The sequence below is a fragment of the Pelodiscus sinensis genome, chromosome 22 (assembly GCF_052426305.1).
Source record: "Pelodiscus sinensis isolate ZL-2025 chromosome 22, ASM5242630v1, whole genome shotgun sequence".
NCBI lineage: Eukaryota > Metazoa > Chordata > Testudines > Trionychidae > Pelodiscus > Pelodiscus sinensis.
Genome location: NC_143073.1, coordinates 21740335 through 21759990, shown reverse-complemented (window position 1 = coordinate 21759990; position 19656 = coordinate 21740335). Strand labels below are relative to the sequence as shown.

The window sequence follows — 19656 nt, the reverse complement described above, 5'->3', positions numbered from 1 at the left end:
AAGGGAATCCGGCAGGAAATGCCACTGAGAAACATCATGGCAGAGCATGCTGGGGAATATTGGTGCAAGGTCGTCAACGAGATCGGCCAGTCACAGTCCCCCCCCATCAACATCACCGTGCAGTGTAAGTGCTGGGGGCCTGGGAGGAGACCTGTGGGAGGGGGAGGGCTGCTGTCAGCCACGGGCCCAGATCCCGCCCTCACCCCCTGTTTGGGTGCCCGCAGCATGGCCAGTCCCCACCCCAATCCCCCTGTTGGCTGGGCCCTCAGTGACAACTTCCATTGGTGACAGACCCGGCCAGATCCGGTCACAGCTGACGGTATCCACTCAGGGAAAATTGCTCAAAACCAGGGCTCCTCACAGCCCCAGACCGGAGACCTTCTCAAATAGGCCACAAACCAGTCGCACCGAGCGCTTCAGCTGCCAATCTGACCAGCAGGAAGCCTCACGAGCAAAACCCCTCGGACGTCCCAGCTCTCCCTGTGCCCCAATCAGCCCCGGGCCTAACACAGGTGAGGGGTAACAGAACCCAATCCCACCTATCCCAAAGGGGTTCTTCCGGTCCCAAGAAACCAGCCACAGTTCCCAGTCAATTTAAACTCTGGATCTTACCCACAGAATCACGCTGGGCCGATCCTTTAGAATCTACAATCTAAAGGTTTATTAGCAAAAGAAAGAAAAGGTTGAGAGTAAAGTTAAGGAGAATACATCACATGCACCAATCAGCAAGTTCCTGATGCAGACTCTTAGCAGAGATGTCACAAACTACTGGCTTTAAAGTCTCTGGTGCACATACTGCCGACTACGCCAGTTCACCGGGGCCAGGCCCTGCCCCTCACCCCCTCTCTGCATCCTTCCCCTCTCTGGGCCCAGCCCCCCATGCTGTCTCTCTCTGATCACACTCGTGTCTCTGTCTCCCCCAAAGGGGTCCATGTTGTGGCCGTGCCGCGCACCATCCTGCGGGAAGGGGAGTCGGTGGCACTAAGGTGCGATCACAGTAGCATCCTCCCCGCCCCCATCTCCTACGCCTGGTATTGGAACGGCAAGAAGCTGGAGGGACCCCGGCAGGAATTGCTGCTGGAGAGCATCACAGCAGAGCAAGCTGGGGAATATCGGTGCCAGGTCACCAACGGGATCGGCCAGTCCCAGTCCCCCCCCATCACCATCACCGTGCAGTGTAAGTGCCGGGGGGCCCCGAGAGGAAATCTGCAGGCAGGGAAGGGTTGGAACTCTGCCCCCCGCAGGCCCAGCAGAGGATGGTCATCACGGAGGTCATGGGGGATACAGGGCCCCCCAGCACCAAGCTGGCAGCAGGGCTGGTGCGTGCCCGGGGCGCATGAGCAGGGTCAGCGGGAACCCAGCACAGCTTGATTTCCCCTCTTGGGTCCAGCCCTGGAGCTCCTCCGGGGGTACTGCTGGCAGGGTGAGGCAGAGACGCGCCAGGAGACGAGTCCGGGGAGAGGAATCTGCCGTAGGGGAGTGTCCCGGAGCGGCGTCTCTGGGCTGCACTGAGGGCAGATGAAGGGGTGATGATGATTAACTCTTCTGGGGGTCTGGGGCAAATGGATTTTGTGGGGTTCCCAAGGCTCCAGGGTGGAGTCAGAAGCAGGGGTGAAGTGAGGGCAGGGACTGTGTGTTGAGGCAGGGGGTGCAGTCTGGCAGTGATGGGGGCTCTGCCTGGGGTGGGGCTGAGAATGAGCGGTTTGGGGTGCAGGAGGTGGCTCCTATAAGGGGGTTGGAGAGTGGGAGGAAGCTCTTGGCTGGGCGGGGGGTTGGAGGGCGGGGTCTGGGAGGGAGTTAGGTGCCAGAGGGAGCTCAGGGCTGGGCAGGGGTTGGGGTGCAGGGCTCATACCTGGGACAGGTCATGTTTGGAGGGAGCAGGTGGCTCCATGCATTCTACAGCCCCCGTCCACTCCCACGCTGCATCGCCTGGCCAATGGGAGCGGCGGGGCGGAGCCTGCAGGTGAGGGCAACGCGGGGACTGTTTCCTGGTGCTTGGCTCCAGCCCAGGTGGGTGGCAGCAGCGCCCGGAGCCCCCGCAGGCCGGAGAACGCGCCGGGGTTCAGTGGCTGCAGCCCAGGGCCCCGGGCTAAGGGCTCCTGCAATGAGACCAGCACTCTGGGCTCTCCGGAGAGCTTTATGCGGGGACCCCCTGAGCCGGGTGCTGAGCCACAGCCCCTAAAGCCCCTGGCTTAGCCCGGCCCGACCTGGGCTACTGCAGAGACCAGGGCATTGACCCTGGGTCTGGCGGCCTCGCTCAGGGCGTCCGGAAGGGCGTGAACAGCTACACGGCAGGAATGGGGAAACTTTTTGGGCCAAGGGCCATTGACGCACAGAAAAATCAGTTGGGGGCCACGGTCACGCACTAGGGAGAAGCACCAAAAAACCCAACCAAACGCTCGCTGAGGTGGCCCTGACCGAGAAGGGGAATGACACCCCCACACATTGCCCTCGCACACCAGAGCCTTGTGGGGGGGGGGGGAGGCCAGGATAGCAGGTTTTGTGTGCTCCAGCCCCACGTGGGGCAGTGGGGAGACAGGAGAGCCAGTGTGGGCCAGCTCCAGGCAAGGCGGGGGCCACATCTGGCTCCCGGGTTTTAGGTTCCCTACTCCTGGGTCACAGCACGGACCAGCGACACAGTGACCAGCCTGGGGGCCGTGTCTCCCTGAGCGCAGGCTGGTAGCGGCTGGCTGCTGCCCGGGAGCAGCACTGGCTGCTGAGAGCAGGTCCGCGTGAATCGGCCCCCTACGTGGGGAGCAAATCTTTGGTCCTGGGTGCCTCAGGCTTGGGGTTGAAATATTTCGCTGTTTTGCCCAAAGCCCCCGAAGCCTCAATAGCGCAGGGACAAAATTGCAGACAAGATGGAGATTGCCACATGGCATTTATATCTCTCCTAGATATAGTGACCTATCCCTGTGTCCCGTGTCAGCGGCCATTAGATACTGGCTGGTTTGCAGGTCCCAAACACATTCCTCAGGTGTGTGTTGGGCAGCTTGAGAGCCATTGTCCCTGGACCTGTGCTAATTAGCATCGTCATTAACTGGACATTCCAGGCCCATTGTTCTCTCTCTGAGACAGAGAACATTCCCAGTATAAGCACAGAGTCCACACTGATAACTCCACATACAGATACCACACAGATCCCTGAGTAGCACACATAGAATCAGTAGAACAGAAGCTTTCATTGGACACCTCACATGGCCCCCTTTGTACGGATTTTGGGGCAAACACCCCCCTGGGGGTACAGCAGTTAATAGGGAGTTTGGAGAGGGAGTTCTCCAGGTAAAAGAGGAGTAAATAGGGGGACCCTTGTGGTAAGTGGCTGTCTGGAGTGTGTGTTTGTGTGTGGGGGAAGGGAGGGTTATTTGCTGTGTGATGAGCTTTTGTTTGTTTGTTTGAAGGAGCTTCTAAAAGATTTGAAATCTAGAAGCCTCTGTTAATTGGCTGAGCCTGGCAGGAGGAGGGGCTACCAGGGCTTTATAAGCCTGTGAGTCAGCAACCAGGAGCAGCTAACAGGGAGTTTGAAGAGGGAGGTTAGAGGGCACTAATGACTTATGACCTTCTTTAAACATAACTTTTATAATAATCTATATTCCAGACATGTAATAAGAAGCCCAGTTTATACTTAAACTTATTCATAAGAAAAATGGAGACAGAAGCCCAGCAGCAGAGTGGGGGCTATCCTGTTTATTGCGTCGAGTGTAACATGTATGATTACCTGCCCTGTGGGCGGGTGGCGTATGTGTGCACCCATTGCAAGTGGACTTTTGTTGACAAAACTATACCTGCGTCCACACTGCCTTTGAGTTATGTCGACATAACGTCGACAAAACTCAGCAGTTTTGTCGACGTATGTAAACCTCATTCTACGAGGAATAACGCCTTTTGTGGACAGAGTTCTGTCGATAGAAGGCATTATTGCATCTACACTGTCCTTTGCGTCCACACTGTTATGTCGACAAAGCGGCTTGCTTTGTCGACAGAACTGGATGTAGTCCAGATGCTCTTTGTCGACAGAAGTTTCGTCGACAGTATCTGTCGACAAAACTTCTGTCAACAAAACCCTGTAGTCTAGACGTACCCTTAGAGTTCTTTGAAGGGGTTAACAAACATGCAGACAAGGGGGATCCAGTAGATATAGTACACTTACATTTTCAGAAAGCCTTTGACAAGGTCTCTCACCAAAGGCTCTTGTGTAAATTACATGGCCATGGGATAAGAGGGAAGGTCCTTTCTTGGATTGAGAACTGGTTAAAAGACAGGAAACAAAGTGTAGGAATAAATGATAAATTTTTAGAATAGAGAGGGGTAACTAGTGGTGTCCCCCAAGGGTCAGTCCTGGACACCCCAGCTCTCCCTGTGCCACAATGAGCCCTGGGCTTTTAACACAGATGAGGGGTTGTAGAACCCAATCTCACCTACCCCAAAGGGGTTCTTCCGGTCCCAAGAAACCAGCCAAAGATTCCCAGTCAATTTATCCTCTGGATCTTACCCACAAGAGGACGCTGGGCCAATCCTTTTAGAATCTAAAATCTAACGGTTTATTAGCAAAAGAAAGAAAAGGTTGAGAGTAAAGTTAAGGAGAATACATCACATGCACCAATCAGCAAGTTCCTGATGCAGACTCTTAGCAGAGATGTTAGAACTGATGGCTTTAAAGTCTCTGGTGCACATCCCCTGTCAGGACTGGTCCACAGTCCTTCCCAACGCGCTGTCCCTCGCAAGGCTGCATCAGTAGCAAAATTGCAGACAAGGTGGAGATTGCCACATGGCATTTATATCTCTCTCCTAGCAGTCACATGGTCAAGTGACCTATCCCTGTGTCCCGTGTCAGCGGCCATTAGATACTGGCTGGTTTGCAGGTCCCAAACACATTCCTCAGGTGTGTGTTGGGCACCTTGAGAGCCATTGACCCTGGACCTGTGCTAATTAGCATAATCATTAACTGGACATTCCAGGCCCACTGCTCTGTCTCAGGCAGAGAACACTCACGGTATGAGCACAGAGTCCACACTGATAACTCCACATACAGATATCACACAGGTACATAACTAGCACCAGGAGTGACCCCTAACCCCCGCCTGCACGGCTGTCAATGGACTGACATCATCATCGGGTGCCTTGGGTGGTGGCACCTTAGGCAGCGGCTGAGTCCGCCTATAGCCACGGGCTGCCCCTGACTAGCACACATAGAGTCAGTAGAACAGAGGCTTTCATTGGACACCTCACATGGCCCCCTTTGTACGGACTTTGGGGCAAACACCCCCTTGGGGGTACAGCAGTGATCTGGCTGCTCCCTTTAAAATCCAGTAATGTGACGCCATCAGTGAGCCCCCATCTCCGCCCCCCACGCCTGCCCTGGGCCCCCAGCCCTGCCCAGGCCGCAGCCCATCCGCTGCCTGCCCTGACCCCTATTACCCACTGGGCCAGGTGCAGCCCTTCCACCAGCCTTCTGTTCCTGGACACTTCTGGGGCAGCTTCTACCCCCTCCCCTGCTCAGAGCCCCAATTAAGTACCTCCCGCACACACATATTGTCCAGGGACTGTGTCTTCCTTCCCTTGGCCTTCCAGACTTTTACGGGGGGATCTCTTCCCCTTAGCCTGTTCCTCTCCTTCCTGCTCTGGCCCCCTGGAGCCACTGGGGCCAGGCCCTGCCCCTCACCCCCTGTCTGCATCTTTCCCCCCTCTCGATGGGCCCGGCCCCCCCATGCTGTCTCTCTCTGATCACACTCAAGTCTCGCTCTCCCCCAAAGGGGTCCGTGTTGTGGCCGCGCCGCGCACTGCCCTGCAAGATGGGGACTCGGTGATACTAAGGTGCGATCACAGTAGCATCCTCCCCGCCCCCATCTCCTACGCCTGGTATTGGAATGGCAAGAAGCTGGAGGGATCCCGGCAGGAATTGCTACTGAAGAGCATCACAGCAGAGCAAGCTGGGGAATATCGGTGCCAGGTCGCCAACGGGATCGGCCAGTCCCAGTCCCCCCCCATCACCATCACCGTGCAGTGTAAGTGCCGGGGGGCCCCGAGAGGAAATCTGCAGGCAGGGGAGGGTTGGAACTCTGCCCCCCGCAGGCCCAGCAGAGGATGGTCATCACGGAGGTCATGGGGGATACAGGGCCCCCCAGCACCAAGCTGGCAGCAGGGCTGGTGCGTGCCCGGGGCGCATGAGCAGGGTCAGCGGGAACCCAGCACAGCTTGATTTCCCCTCTTGGGTCCAGCCCTGGAGCTCCTCCGGGGGCACTGCTGGCAGGGTGAGGCAGAGACGCGCCAGGAGACGAGTCCGGGGAGGGGAACCTGCTGTAGGGGAGTGTCCCGGAGCGGCGGTGACCCCAGCCCCTGTTGTCCCTCAGGCGGTGGTGAGTGCCAGTGTCTGAGCCCCGGCCTCATAGCCTGCATCGTGCTCGCTGTCCTCCTCCTCCTCCTCGTCAACGTGGGGGCTTGCTACCTGCTCCAGAGAGGCCGGCGCCGGAGGGGAGCCGAGGCGGCTGCAGGAGGTAAGAGCGGGGCTGGGTGGGTGGGAACAGGGATGGAGCTGGGCAGGGGACTGGTGATGGGGGGGAGACAGATGAGGGGGTTTAGGGAGGGGGGCTGGTGTCTGGGGGGGCTGGTGGAAGACACGGGGAGATGTGGGGGTTAGTGGGAGACACTTGGGGAACAGGCAGGGATGGTGACCAGTGAATTGGGGGAGACATTGTCGGTGATTTGAGGGGTGTGGAGGCTGGTGCTTTGGGGACTGGTGGTTTGGAGCAGTCGGGGGGTTGGAGGAGATGGGGGTTGGGTTGCTGGTTTGGGGAGCTGGGGGAGACACTTGGGGGATACAAGGGGTACAGTCAGTGATTTGGGGCAATTGGGGGGTTGGGAGGGACACGGGGTATTCAGGGGCTGGGGCTGGTGGTTTGGGGCAATGGGGGTGTGGGGGGCCTTTGGGGAGCTGGGGGCCTGGGGCAGTCAGTGGTTTAGGTCACTGGGCTGTGATGTTTCATTCGCCTGCTGTGTCCCATGTGACCCTGGCCAGGGCAGTGGGATGGGCCGTGGAGACCGACAGCTCAGCTGGATCAGGGGATGGAGGATTGACCGAGCCGCAGAGACCGGAGGCAGGTGGTGGAGCGTGGGCCCTGCAGGCTCTCTGGCAGGGGATGCAGAGGTCCCCGCGGGCTGCCAGACAGAGCCGTCGGGACTAGGGATGTAATATTGTCATTGATTAACCGATAAGCAAAAGCTCACAGGTCCAGGGCCTACCCCTGCTGTGGCACTGCATTTAATGTGCATTAGGAGCTAGGCAGGTAGGCAGCCTGGGTAGGCAGGTAGGCAGCCCACCTAGTGCCAGATCCGGGAGCTCAGCCCTCCCCTGGACAGGAGCTGCTGTCCCCCACATTGCTGCAGGGCAACAGGCAGCTGGTCTGTGAGGGGAGCTGGTTTTTAAACTGGCTCTCCTTGTAGACCACCTCCCACCTGGCCCCCTGCACTGCTGCTTCTGATACAGAGGCAGCAGCGCTGAGTGGCAGGGGGAGGGGGGCAGAGCACACCGGCTGCCGGCCCCGCCCCTGGGTACTATAGAGTACTCGACTAACCAGTAACATAGAATCATAGAACATAGAATAGAACCACAGAGCTGGAAGAGACCTCAGGAGTCATCAAGTCCAGCCCCCTGCCCTAGGCAGGACCAACCCCAACTAAATCAACCAAGCCAGGATTAACAATTCCTGAGGTTAATCAATGGTGCTCTGGGCAGTCCTGCACCGGGTAAAAGGGGGAGCCCTGGTGGGAATGGCACTTCCCCAGGGGGACTCCAGCAGGCCAGATGCAGGGATCACTTCGGAGCTGGAGACGTGGCGATGGCTGGGGCTTCGCAGGGAGAAGGGCCCCGGCTCCTGCGCTTGTCTCTGTGTCACTGGCCTGCGCTCCGGGAGCTCCTCCGGTGTGGGGGCCCCTCACTGGCAGCCCTGTTAAAGGAAAGGGGCAGGTGGGGGGGGGGCTGGGGAAGACACTTGGGGTTTGGGGGTAGGTGGTTTGGGGGACTGAGGGGAGACACTTGGGGTTTGGGGGTAGGTGGTTTGGGGGACTGAGGGGAGACACTTGGAGTTTGGGGGCAGGTGGTTTGGGGGACTGAGGGGAGACACTTGGGGTTTGGGGGTAGGTGGTTTGGGGGCTTGGGGGAGACACTTGGAGTTTGGGGGCAGGTGGTTTGGGGGACTGAGGGGAGACACTTGGGGTTTGGGGGCAGGTGGTTTGGGGGCTGAGGGGAGACACTTGGGGTTTGGGGGCAGGTGGTTTGGGGGCTGGGGGGAGACACTTGGGGTTTGGGGGCAGGTGGTTTGGGGGGTTGGGGGAGACACTTGGGAGACTCATGGGGCAGGTGGTTTGGGGGCCCAGATCTAATGACAGAAACAAATTTCCCTTTCCCAGGAGGCGTTGAGCTTTCCTGCAGGCCCATCATAGATTCTCCCTACGAGGTGAGCACGGGGTCTGTTACCCCCCCGACTCCACCGCCCCCTGCTGGCTGGTGTGTGTGCAGCTGCAGCCTCCCCACCCCACAGTGCAAATACCTGCTCCCTGCTGGCTGGAACTGGTGCTGAGGATGTATCATACCCGTCCTCCTACCGGTTCAGGGACCTTCCCCGTCCAGCAAGCACCCGTACCTGGCAGAGCCCACCCCACTGGGATGGTGCCCGCTAAGGTGTGCGCCTGCGGAGCCACGCACAAAAAAATCTTCCCCCGCCACCTCCTCTGGAGAGCAGCAGCACTCGCACGGCAGGTGGCGGCTCCGGCGGGCAGGGCCATATGACATGGTGTGGTGAGGGAGCCGCTGGGGCGGGGCCGAGACCTGCCACATGGTGGGGGAGCTGCTCTGGTGGCCAGGGCTGCCACGTGGCAGGGGGACTGGGACCTGTTCTGGCAGCTGGGGCTGGGAACAGAACCTGCTGCATTGGAGGGAGGTGGGGAGGGCAGGGTCTGCTCCGGCACCCAGGAACGGGCCCTGCCACTTGCTAGGGAGGGTGGGCTCTGGGTGCCATGGTGGCGCATCCAGACCAGCACCCACGGCCTCAGTACTGGGGCACAAGCCAAAACTCACTGCGCTCATGGCTGGGAAATCCTAGGATACCGCCCACTGGCCCTGCCTCACAGGTTGTCTGGGCCCTATAGGAACTCCAAGGACCGACGGAGGATCTGTACAGCCAGTTGGACTCTCCCAGTGCCGGTTCCCGCAGTGCTCTGCCGCTCCCCCAGCTGCCAGGAACCCCTCAGCACGGCCAGGACCTTAAACCCAAAGAGGGAACATTGCTCAGTGGGGCTGCACCGCCAGCTGGGGTCAACGGGCCGTAGCTCCATTGGAGTCAATGGGGCTGAGCTGGGGTCATGTCGTGTGGTTCGGCTTTTGGATACAAGAGGAACCAATAAAAACACCTCCAATAAATTCTCGTTAACTTTATGATGCACAGAATAGTAAAGGAAAGCAATGCAAAGTACACGAGATAGCACAGACAATAGTATAACACCTTCACCTAGGACAATACACAAGATGCTTGATTTTAAGGATAGGGATATACATGTACTTATTTCTGTAAATCACACACAGTTTCACTGCTAAGACCTTATGATTGTCCGATGATTGTCAGACGGGAGGTCGTGGCCCCGTTGTTTCCCCACGTGCAGAGGGGTCCACAACACATCAGTTGGTAGGAACAGGCACATCTTTTAGTCGCAGGGAATAAGGTCGCGGGGACTCCTTACCCAATCTCTCCTGCCGATTATCTTTTCTACTCCTGCTTTTATAGCCATAGCAAGACTTGGTCGTTCTAGTAAAATCTACCAGTTAATTATGTATGTGTATGCCCCTCTTTGGACACATCCTGCTAGTCAAACTCTACTTAATTGATCGTTCTATGGCTGCATCGGTGATTTTTGCTCATTAGAATTGTTCTGTACCAGTACCGGCTTACTCCCAGGCAGCATCTTGACCGGCATGATTTTGCGGAAATACTTTTAACAGAAAAGTTTTTCCGTTAAAGTATTTCCGCAAAAGAGCGTCTAGATTGGCACGGATGCTTTTGCGCAAAAGCATCCGTGGCCAGTCTAGACGTGATTTTGCGCAAGAAAGCTCCGGCGGCCATTTTTGCCATTGGAGCTTTCTTACGCAAAAAATTCCTTCCCTGTCTACACTGGCCCTCTTGTGCAAGTATTCTTGCACAAGAGGGCTTATCCCTGAGCGGGAGCATCATAGTATTTGCACAAGCACTGATTTTGTACAGTACAAAGTCAGTGCTCTTGCGCAAATTTAAGCGGCCAGTGTAGACAGCTGGTAAGTTTTTGTGCAAAAGTGGCCACTTTTGCGCAAAATCTTGCCAGTCTAGACACACCCCCAGTGCTCTTGGCGTAGGTTCACTAGACCAATACTCTCTATGCACTATTGTTGAAAGCATGGGTGGCCAACCTGCAGCTCATGAGCCGCATGCAGCTCTTCCCCCCCAAAAGTGTGGCTCATGAAGCTACTCCTGCACCTTCCCCTGACCCCCACCCCCAGCTCCCCTGTGCTCACCAGGGTGGATTCAAAATATCACCCAGGATGGTGGCCATTGATGGAAGCCTGATATGGCCAAAAAGCCTAAGCTGGTTTCCTTGCTTGACAATTCTGGTGCGGTTCTTCGCATTTTTTTCACCTCTGTTTTGTCTCTGTTAACTGGGTTGGCCACCCGGGTTTAAAGCACTCCTGACTCTCAAAGCTCTCCCCTCCTTGGCCTGGCCTACGTAACACTAGGCTTGGATCAGGCCTGGCTTGCTTTGTTAGAAGCTGCACGTTGGTCAAGGCAGCCATCGTTAGTCCGGTCAGCGCAGGGCTGGACAACACAGACATTCTTATTCTGGTCAAGACGGGGTTGTCAGGCTCCCCTACAGTCAATGGGCCGTAGCTCCGCTGGGGTCAATCAGCCAACAGCCCCCCCCCCCCCCCTCACTGGCGACTGGGAATAAAATGCGAGCGCTGGGTATTTTTTTTCTAAAAGCCCTTTATACAAAGCAGTGGCAGTTCCTAGCCCAAACACTTGTGCGCATTTGGCCCTAGGGGTGCGCGTGATCACGGGGAGCTCAGCCAGGCTCAGTTTGAATTGTCCCTCTGCCTGTTAGAACAGTCCACATCAGCGACAGGGGCCAGCAAGATCCCTGGGGTGCAGGGTCCCCTTGCCAGAGACACAGTGTAGAAGAGGGTGTTAAGAGCAGCGATCACACCACACCCCCAGCATGTGCTGTCTGCCCCCATGGGCAGTAGTAGGGATGAGTGGTTAGAGCAAGGGACTGGCAGCCAGGACTCCTGGGTTCTCTCTCCGGATCTCGGAAGAGATGGGGGCCCAGTGGGGGAGGGCTCAGAGCCAGGACTCCTGGGTTCCATCCCTGGGGAGAAGTGAAGTCTCTTTGTTAAAGCAGGAGGGGAAGGGGAGCCAGGACTCCTGGCTTCTACCGTGGTTTGGGAAGGGAGTGGAGTCTAGTGGTTAGAGCAGGACTCCCGGGTTTCTACCCTGGCTTGGGGAGGGGAGTGGGGTAGGACTGAGAATCAGGTCTGCAGTGTTCTATTCCCCGTGCTGGGAGGGGAGACTAGTGGTTAGTACGGGGGGCTTTGTCCTGCTCCTATCACACTGTGCTTCACTCCCCAGTTCCGTGGAGGGGTGTCTGTGGTGCGGTGCTGTAAACACCCCATCCAGCTTTCCTGATCCTGCTGCTGCAGGAGACCTGCTGATGCCACGGCTGGGCTGGGCCAGGCACAGAGAGGGGCCAATAGACTGAATCGGGGGCAGCCCTGTGAGGGGGGCTCAGATCTGCCTGTGAAACCAGGGCCCCCAGTTTCTTGCTTCCTCATCTCACTCCCCTGAAGCCAGGGGCTGAATTTAGAATACAGCGGATTCCCCCTCTGGCCATATTTCCCGGGGGTGGACAGGGTGACAGCCACCGGGGCAAACCCCAGCCCAAGGGTCCACGCTGTCCTGGGAACAGCCCCAGCCCAGCGGGGCCAAGGGACCTGTTGCTCAGCCACTCGCTGTGACCCTTTCTGTGCCCACGTGGGCCAGAGACGCTGGGCCAGAGACGGGCCCCTCTGTATGGACAGGGCTGAGGCTCCAGGTGGGCTGGTCTGGTCCTCCCATCCCCTCTACCCGGGCACCCTCGCTTCCTACAGGCTGTGCCCTTGGCCAGTCACACGTCTGGACTGGGCTATCCTGAGCAATTAGTGACCTTCCTATTGCGCTGGGGCACAGCGCCCCCTATGCCAGGCTTGTGTACCTGGGCCAGCCCTGCCTACCAGGGAAGGGCCCCCAGTCCCCTGGAGCACAGCACCCCTATGCCTTGCTGAGGCATTGGGGCCCAATCAATAGACCTCTGCTCCTGGAGAGATGCAATCTTTCCCAGGCACTTTGGGATGGTGTGCTGCAGGGGGAAGGGTGGGGTCACTGGGGGGCATTGCAGGCTGGGTGGGGTGCAGGTACCAGAGGGTGCTGTACTGTAGAAGTGGCACAGAGGCACAAGGGGGCGCTGTACTGCAGCGGTGGTGGTACCAGGGGGCGCTGTGCTGCAGGAGCAGGGTGGAGGCACCAGGGGGCACTGGACTGCAGGAGCAGGGTGGAGGCACCAGGGGGCGCTGTGCTGCAGGAGCAGGGTGGAGGCTCCAGGGGGCACTGGACTGCAGGAGCAGGGTGGAGGCACCAGGGGGCGCTGTGCTGCAGGAGCAGGGTGGAGGCATGAATAACTGGAGTGAGAATGGACAGCAGCTGCACCAGGAACCGGAGCACAGGCTGAAGGTGAAGCCAAGGGGGACGAGCATTCGGGTTCCTATCTCTCCCAGGCTGCCAATGAAATACGCACGGTCCCATCCCCAGCGCTGCAGATACAAGTCCAGTGTGAGTGTGGGGACTGGGGCCAGATGGGAAGACAAGGTCTGTGGAACGGCCCGAGACTAGATACCCAAACTGAGTGCAGGGAGGGCGGTGGTATCATTTTTTCAAGTGGAGCATTAGTCTAGCTCCTAGACACTTGTAATGTTGTCTTCAATGTCTGTCTTTTCCATTGTGTGGCGCCTTAGTTATTTCACCTCCTCTGATGTTAAAGGAAAAACTCCATTATCACTTAGCAGTACAGGGCCTTTGACACATTGGGAAGTACCAATTCTAGGTAGCAGAAGCAATGTGCTGACTCACTCACACCGAAGAGGACTGACCCAGGCTAAATCTATACTGCAGAGTTTTTGCACAAAAACTCGCGGCGCGCCCACACCTCAAGCACGTTTTTGCGCAAGACAATTTACAGTGAATCGACAGAACAGAGGGTTTTTTGTGGTAGAGGTATTCTTCTTTTTGCGCAAGAGTTATTGTCCAAAACAGTGTGTGTGGATGGGCAATGGGGGGTTTCACACAAAAACAGCCTATCGAAATAAGCACAAGAAGGTGCCCTGGTGGCCATTCTGTGCAGAGCAATGAGAGCTTTCTTGCGAGAGAGTGTTCATGCAGACTGGATGCTCTCTTGAGCAAAAGCACATTGCTTTTCCAATGCACTTTTGCAGCATGGACGTGCTCTTGCACAAGAAGTTTTTGTGGAAGATCAAAAAGCTTCTTGCACAAGAAGCCTGCGGTGTAGACGCAGCCCTGTTCTCTCTTGCAGGGGGCAGTGGTAAGGGTTCAACGCATCCAGCAGGGCGCAGCAGGGCACACACACACACACACACACACACCCCCGTGAGGTCACTGTTGAGGTGAAATGTCCCAGATTTTGCTTAAGAAAAAGCTACAAACCAAAAAGCTCCTCCCGCCCCCAGTTTTGGGCAGTTTTGCACAGAAGGGTAATTCATTTCACTGGACAATTGGTTTGGTTTGGTTTGGGTTTGGGTTGTGGGGTGAGGAGGGGGTGAGTCACTGGAAATCCAAACATCAGGCCCCAAAGTATATTCAGGGGCTTGAACTTTTTCTGAGCCCAGAAAATGCTTCCTCCTCCCACCCCTTCCCCACCTTTGTGCAGTTTTCCTTGAATATGCAAATGATTCCGATGTGACTTTCCAAAACTTCGCGAGAGAAATCATGCCCAAATCAGGCAGGGCTGACACTGCCTGTTTCCCTGCTGTACCTCTAGGATCTATTCCCTCCATCTGGAGGGGCATTGGTGGGAGAGTGGGACCTGGTATGTGCCTGGGCATCCAGGGGTCTGTGCCCGGGTGGGGGTGCTCTCCCCCTCCTGCCTCAGAGAGCCGATTGGTGGGCTGCAGGGCCTCAGAGCAGACGGGCTACGAATGAATTCCCCTTAGGGGTGAGCAACGGGCTCAGGCTGTCTGCAGACTCAGGCGTGTTGCTGTGCTGGTCACACTCAGGGCAGCTGGCTCCTCTCCCAGCAACAGGCTTCTATTGTGGGCTGGAGCCTGTTTTCAGTGCAATGTTAAGAAACTTGCCTCTCATTTGACTGTGGGAAAGTGACTCTTTTTAAAGACAAAAATCTGTATTTTCTGCAGCTTTGTGCCCAGACAGCGTCTGCTCCATTCACTCCAATGGAGCTACGGCCCATTCACCCAGTTGGGAACAGGCCCCATTGACTCCAATGGATCCACAGCCCTGTGAGTCAGCTGAGATCCCCTCTATTCACTCCAATGGGGCTACGGCGGATTGATCCCAGCTGGGATTGCCTCCGACTGCAAGAATATGCCCGTGGATTGCAGAAGTCCAATCAAGGGCTCATTCATTTACCTGCCCAGTGTCTGACTTTTATTTCAGTTCTCAATTATTTTAATTAGGGGACGGGGGACGGGACTGAGAGCATTTCAAAGGTGACGCTCCCAAGCTGGGCTCAACCTGTTTCCCAGTGAGCCCAGCTGCCATCAGAGGGGCCTTTGGGATCTAAGGACGCCTGGTGACAGACACTCCTGTCCTGTGTCCTGCCTGAGGCACCCCCCCCCCAGTTCTTCCTGTTAGCAAAACTCCCACTCTGGCTCAAGACATTCCCAGCAAGGGACAATCCAGCCAGGGGCACTGGAATGGGGGGGCCTCAGGGGTCACGACCCCCACTTTTTAACCATCTGTGCAGGCGAGTGATGAGGAGATAGATGGAGAGGACTGAGTCGGGGTGATGTCTTGGGAAAAGGGGGGTTGAGGGCGGAGTCTCAGGGAGAAGGGGTGGGGCCTCAGAGCATGGCATAGGAGGGTGCCTGGGACCCCCATATTTTTAGGGCACTTCCACCGCTCCGGAAGCCAAAGCGACCGTCAGTAACTCGGTCACCCACATTGGGCCCTGGAAATGGGACATGGAAGTCCCGGCCGCCTCACCCCCTTCACGAGCCTCCGCCGGAAAGCTGCGGGCTGAGCCTGGTGCAGCGGCGGCGCTCGCTGGGGCTGGGCGGGGCCGACACTTGTTGTGGTTCCAGGGCCGCTCTCGACAATGCAGAGGGCGGGAGCCGGGTGAGGAAAGACGTTTGTGGCTTGTGCGAATAAATCGCGTCGAGCCCAAGAGAGGAACCCTGCAGCGCGGGAATGGGGCGTGGCTTGAGTTCTCCCTGGGGGCACATCCCAACAACCTTAACTCTGCCCCCTGTGCAGCGGCACCAGATGTCCCATGGGCTCATCCCAGTGCTTGGGGCTTTGCCTTGTCCATACGACAGCCCCTCCCCCACCCACGTGTCTTGGCTTTTCAGACTTGCTGCCCGGTGTGTTAGTTGGAGCAGCGTGGTAGAGCTGGGGGGCGGGGAGGGGGCCGCGCCCTATGGGGGGGGGTCTAGGAGCAGCTCTGCACACATCCCCGGCCGGGCTGTGGGGCCAGAGGAAAGGAGTCCTGGCACGTCTCAGGGCGCTGCCTGGGCTAGGTGGTGTCTGCCATGGGGCGGGGTGGGGGTTGGGCGAAGGGGCAGCTGGGGTCTGTGAAGGGCCAGAGAGGCCAGCGCCAGGCGTCTCTGGGGCAGGTGGGGCGTCCTGTCCCAGCACGTTTCAAAGCCAGAGCCAACCTGGAGACCCGCTCCCTGCAGGTGCGAGGGCACCAGGGGCGGGTGCCCAGCGGCTGCAGAGCCCGGTGGGGGGAAATCAGCCCAGAGCCCCATCAGAGCCAGTGGGTTTTGGGGTTACAGCAGCAGGAGGGCGGCCAGGCCTCCTGGGTTGTCTCTGACTTGGAGCGGGAAGTGAGGGCTAGTGGTTACAACAGGGGGTGGTCGCAGCAGCTGCTGGCTGGGAAATGTGACTCAGTCCCAGGCTCTCCCCTCCCACACAGCCCTCGGTTGTGCCATGGGGCTGCCTGGGCCTTGCTCTGCCCCGGATGTGGGTCACTGCGGGGGGTGCCGGGCCCCCTGAGAACGTCATGACCCTGCAGCAGTCGCCTGTTGGCTGTGGAGCGGAGAGGGGCTGCGCTGTGGGGCCTGCAGGCCTGCCTGGGGCTGGCTCATCATGTGGGGCGCTGCCCTGCCCTTCCTCTGCTTCCTCCTTGGTGAGTGTCGGCCTGGCCACTGGGGAGAGAACCCAGGAGTCCCGGCTCCACGGGCTCTACCCACTAGACCTCGCTCCCCTCCCACCAGTCCCAGGGACAGAACCAGGAATCCAGGCTCCTCGGACTCTACCCACTAGACCTCGCTCCCCTCCCACCAGAACCGGGGAGAGAATCAGGCCCAGGAGTCCAGGCTACCCGGGCTCTACCCACTAGACCTCGCTCCCCTCCCACCAGTCCCAGGGAGAGAACCAGGAGTCCAGGCTCCCTGGGCTCTACCCACTAGACCTCGCTCCCCTCCCACCAGTCCCAGGGAGAGAACCAGGAGTCCAGGCTCCCTGGGCTCTACCCACTAGACCTCGCTCCCCTCCCACCAGTCCCAGGGAGAGAACCAGGAGTCCTGGCTCCCAGCCCGTCCCCCCACTCCGCTGACAGCACTGAGGGACCCCGGGAGTCCGGGACAGTGACATAGGGGGGCTGGGCGGGAGGCAGAGGCTGGCCTGGGCAGGGAGCGAGTGGGGCCGAATTTCCCAGGGAAGGGGGGGAGATGAGGGGGGTGACACCCGCTGCTGTCGCAGCCCCTTGCGCAAGCCCCAGGCTGGGCCGCCGCCGCCACTTTCGCTTCCTCTTCGGGAACCCGAGATGCAGGGAGGGGGGATCGCGTGTACCCCTGCCCCCCCCCATGGCCATTCCCCACCGCCCAGCCCCACATATTGGCTGCCTGAACCCCCACCAGCGAGGTGGCTGCGGGGCCGAGCTGGTGGGTTGAGGGGGGCAGGCGTGGGTTGGCAGGGGCTGCGGGTCCGAGTGAGGGGCACCGGCAGGGCTGGGGGGGGACCCGGCAGGGAGGGGCCATGGGGGGCGGGAGGCAGCCAGGTGACTCTCAGCTGACAGGAGCGTCTGGGGAGGGAGTTTCTTTGTTTCTTACTCCCGTTCCTGCCCCGGCAGGGGATGGCTGCGCGGCGGGGGGGGGGAAGCGGGGGAGGGACGAGGATGCTGCGGGGCAAACACCCCTAGAAGCGCTCGGAGCGGGACTCACGCCGTTTTCTCTCCGCAGCCGGCACCGTCTCCGCCCAGGGGCAGGGTGAGTGAGACCAGAGACCCGCGGGGGGGAGGGGATAGAGAAGAGGGACCCCCCCCCCCCACACACACACACAGAACCGGGCTCAGCCTCCCCGGCAGGGGGCAGCAAACACACCCGCTCGCCCCGCTCCCCAGCCCTGCGCCCCCTGCCGACCCCCCCGCTCCGCGCAAACCAGCGCCCCCTGCCGGCCCCCCCACCCCCCGCTCCACGCACCCCCCGCTCAGCGCCCCCTGCCGGCCCCCCGCTCCGCGCAGCCCAGCGCCCCCTGCCGCCCAGCGCCCCCTGCCCCCCCCCCCGCTCCGCGCAGCCCTGCGCCCCCTGCCGACCCCCCGTTCCGCGCAGCCCAGCGCCCCCTGCCGACCCCCCGCTCCGCGCAGCCCTGCGCCCCCTGCCGACCCCCCGCTCCGCGCAGCCCAGCGCCCCCTGCCGACCCCCCGCTCCGCGCAGCCCCCCCCCCCGCTCCGCGCAGCCCAGCGCCCCCTGCCGACCCCCCGTTCCGCGCAGCCCAGCGCCCCCTGCCGACCCCCCCCCTTTCCGCGCAGCCCAGCGCCCCCTGCCGACCCCCCGCTCCGCGCAGCCCAGCGCCCCCTGCCGACCCCCCCCCTCCGCGCAGCCCAGCGCCCCCTGCCGACCCCCCCCGCTCCGCGCAGCCCAGCGCCCCCTGCCGACCCCCCACTCCGCGCAGCCCTGCGCCCCCTGCCGACCCCTCCCCCCCGCACTGGCTCTGCTGCCTATGGCTGCTGGGGTCTGGGCTGACGGCCGCTCCCTCGCAGGGCCGTGCGGGGATTGCTACCAGATCGGGACGCCCGTCATCGTGGGCCTGGTGGTCGGAGACCTCAGCTTCACCCTGCTCCTCATCGCCGGGGTCTATTACTGCTCCCAGCGCTACAGCAAACCCACAGGCAGCCGGGGTGAGTGGGGGGGACTGGAGGCCCCTCCCCCCACCCTCAGGACCCCCCCCCCCCCAGCCTACTGCCCCCTCCTCCGCTGCAGGGATTGCCCCGTGCCACCTCCACCTTTTGTTCCTGGGATACCCCCGCACACCAGCCCCTGTGCCCCACATCACCCCTTCCCGCAGTGGATCCTTCTCCCCCACCCACCCTCTGCCCCCTGCCAGAATACCCCCACTCCTCCAATCCCCAGCTGTTTGCTAACAAATGCTCTTTGCTTGTCTCTCTCTGCAGAAGAGCAGAAGGTTTATATGAATATGCCTGGAAGAGTGAATTGATCCCCCCACCCCGCCAGCAGCTAGCTGATCCCACCGCTGCCTCCATCTTCACCACTGTTGGATAGACATTCTCAGCAGATACCACCCCTACCGCACCCCAACATGTGGGCATAGGGCCTTTCCTCTCTGAGGTTTTGGCTCTGATCAGGCCCCAGCCTGGGGATCCTGGGTTGTGGGGTGGAGAGCATGGGAAATTTGAGGGAGCCCTGGCCCCAATCCACCCCAGGTCTGGGGACTGGACTGGCTCAGGTGAGACAGAGAATGGGGACTTTCCCCCTCCAGGAGGCATCATCTTGGGGGGCTGATGTGGTTAGGGATCTGGGGTGCAGTCAAGTTGAATCTTGGCTCCCTGTCTGCCTCTGCTGTTTGGTAACAAAATTGCACCCCAAACCTGAGTCTTAGGGTAACCAGAGATTCCTGGTTTCATGGCCAATCCGAAGGACTTTCTCCCATTTGGGGGTGAATGTAAAAGGCAGTAGTTTGGGGGGCTCACATTCCCCTTAGGGGGTTGTTTTTGGGGGGTCTGAGCCCTGGAGAGGGGGACTCTGGCACCAGCTCAGGGGGTGCAGAATTCAGGAGGGGGAGGGCAGGCTTCGTGGGGAAACTCCAGATTGTCAGAGGGACATGCCAGATCCTGGGGCAATGAAAGGAGCTGGTGAGTGCCAGAGCCAATGCTGAGGAAGCGCTAACTTTTGGTGTGCTGCCCTGCCCAAAGACACCCGCCCTTTTCCCCTCACCAGATCCTATGAGAGCAGCTAAGGATTTGGGGCTTTAAGCAGTTTGACTTCTCTCCAGCTTTCCTATTAAAACAAGTGGGGCCTCTGACTCTAGTGTTGCTTTATTGTGACTTTCAGCACTCCCCTACTGTGCCCCCATGCTATGCAGCTCAGTACCTCTCTATAGGGCGCCAGCTCCAATC

At 59.3% G+C, this 19656-nt stretch overlaps 2 protein-coding genes across 2 annotated transcripts; both read left to right on the top strand.

Annotated features, from left to right (window-relative positions):
* Positions 1-655: 655 nt before the first annotated feature.
* On the top strand, positions 656-9959 carry LOC112545467 (B-cell receptor CD22-like). Its single transcript, XM_075908069.2, has 5 exons — positions 656-1177; positions 5754-6005; positions 6351-6494; positions 8407-8453; positions 9145-9959. Exons 1-5 carry the CDS (start codon positions 880-882, stop codon positions 9322-9324), a joined length of 921 nt encoding a protein of 306 aa, XP_075764184.2. The 5' UTR covers positions 656-879; the 3' UTR covers positions 9325-9959.
* A 6267-nt stretch (positions 9960-16226) lies between these two features.
* HCST (hematopoietic cell signal transducer) lies at positions 16227-19562 on the top strand. Its single transcript, XM_075908182.2, has 4 exons — positions 16227-16428; positions 17483-17509; positions 18283-18420; positions 18694-19562. The coding sequence occupies exons 1-4, from the start codon at positions 16389-16391 to the stop codon at positions 18735-18737; spliced, it is 249 nt and encodes an 82-aa protein (XP_075764297.1). The 5' UTR covers positions 16227-16388; the 3' UTR covers positions 18738-19562.
* The last annotated feature ends 94 nt before the right edge of the window (positions 19563-19656 follow it).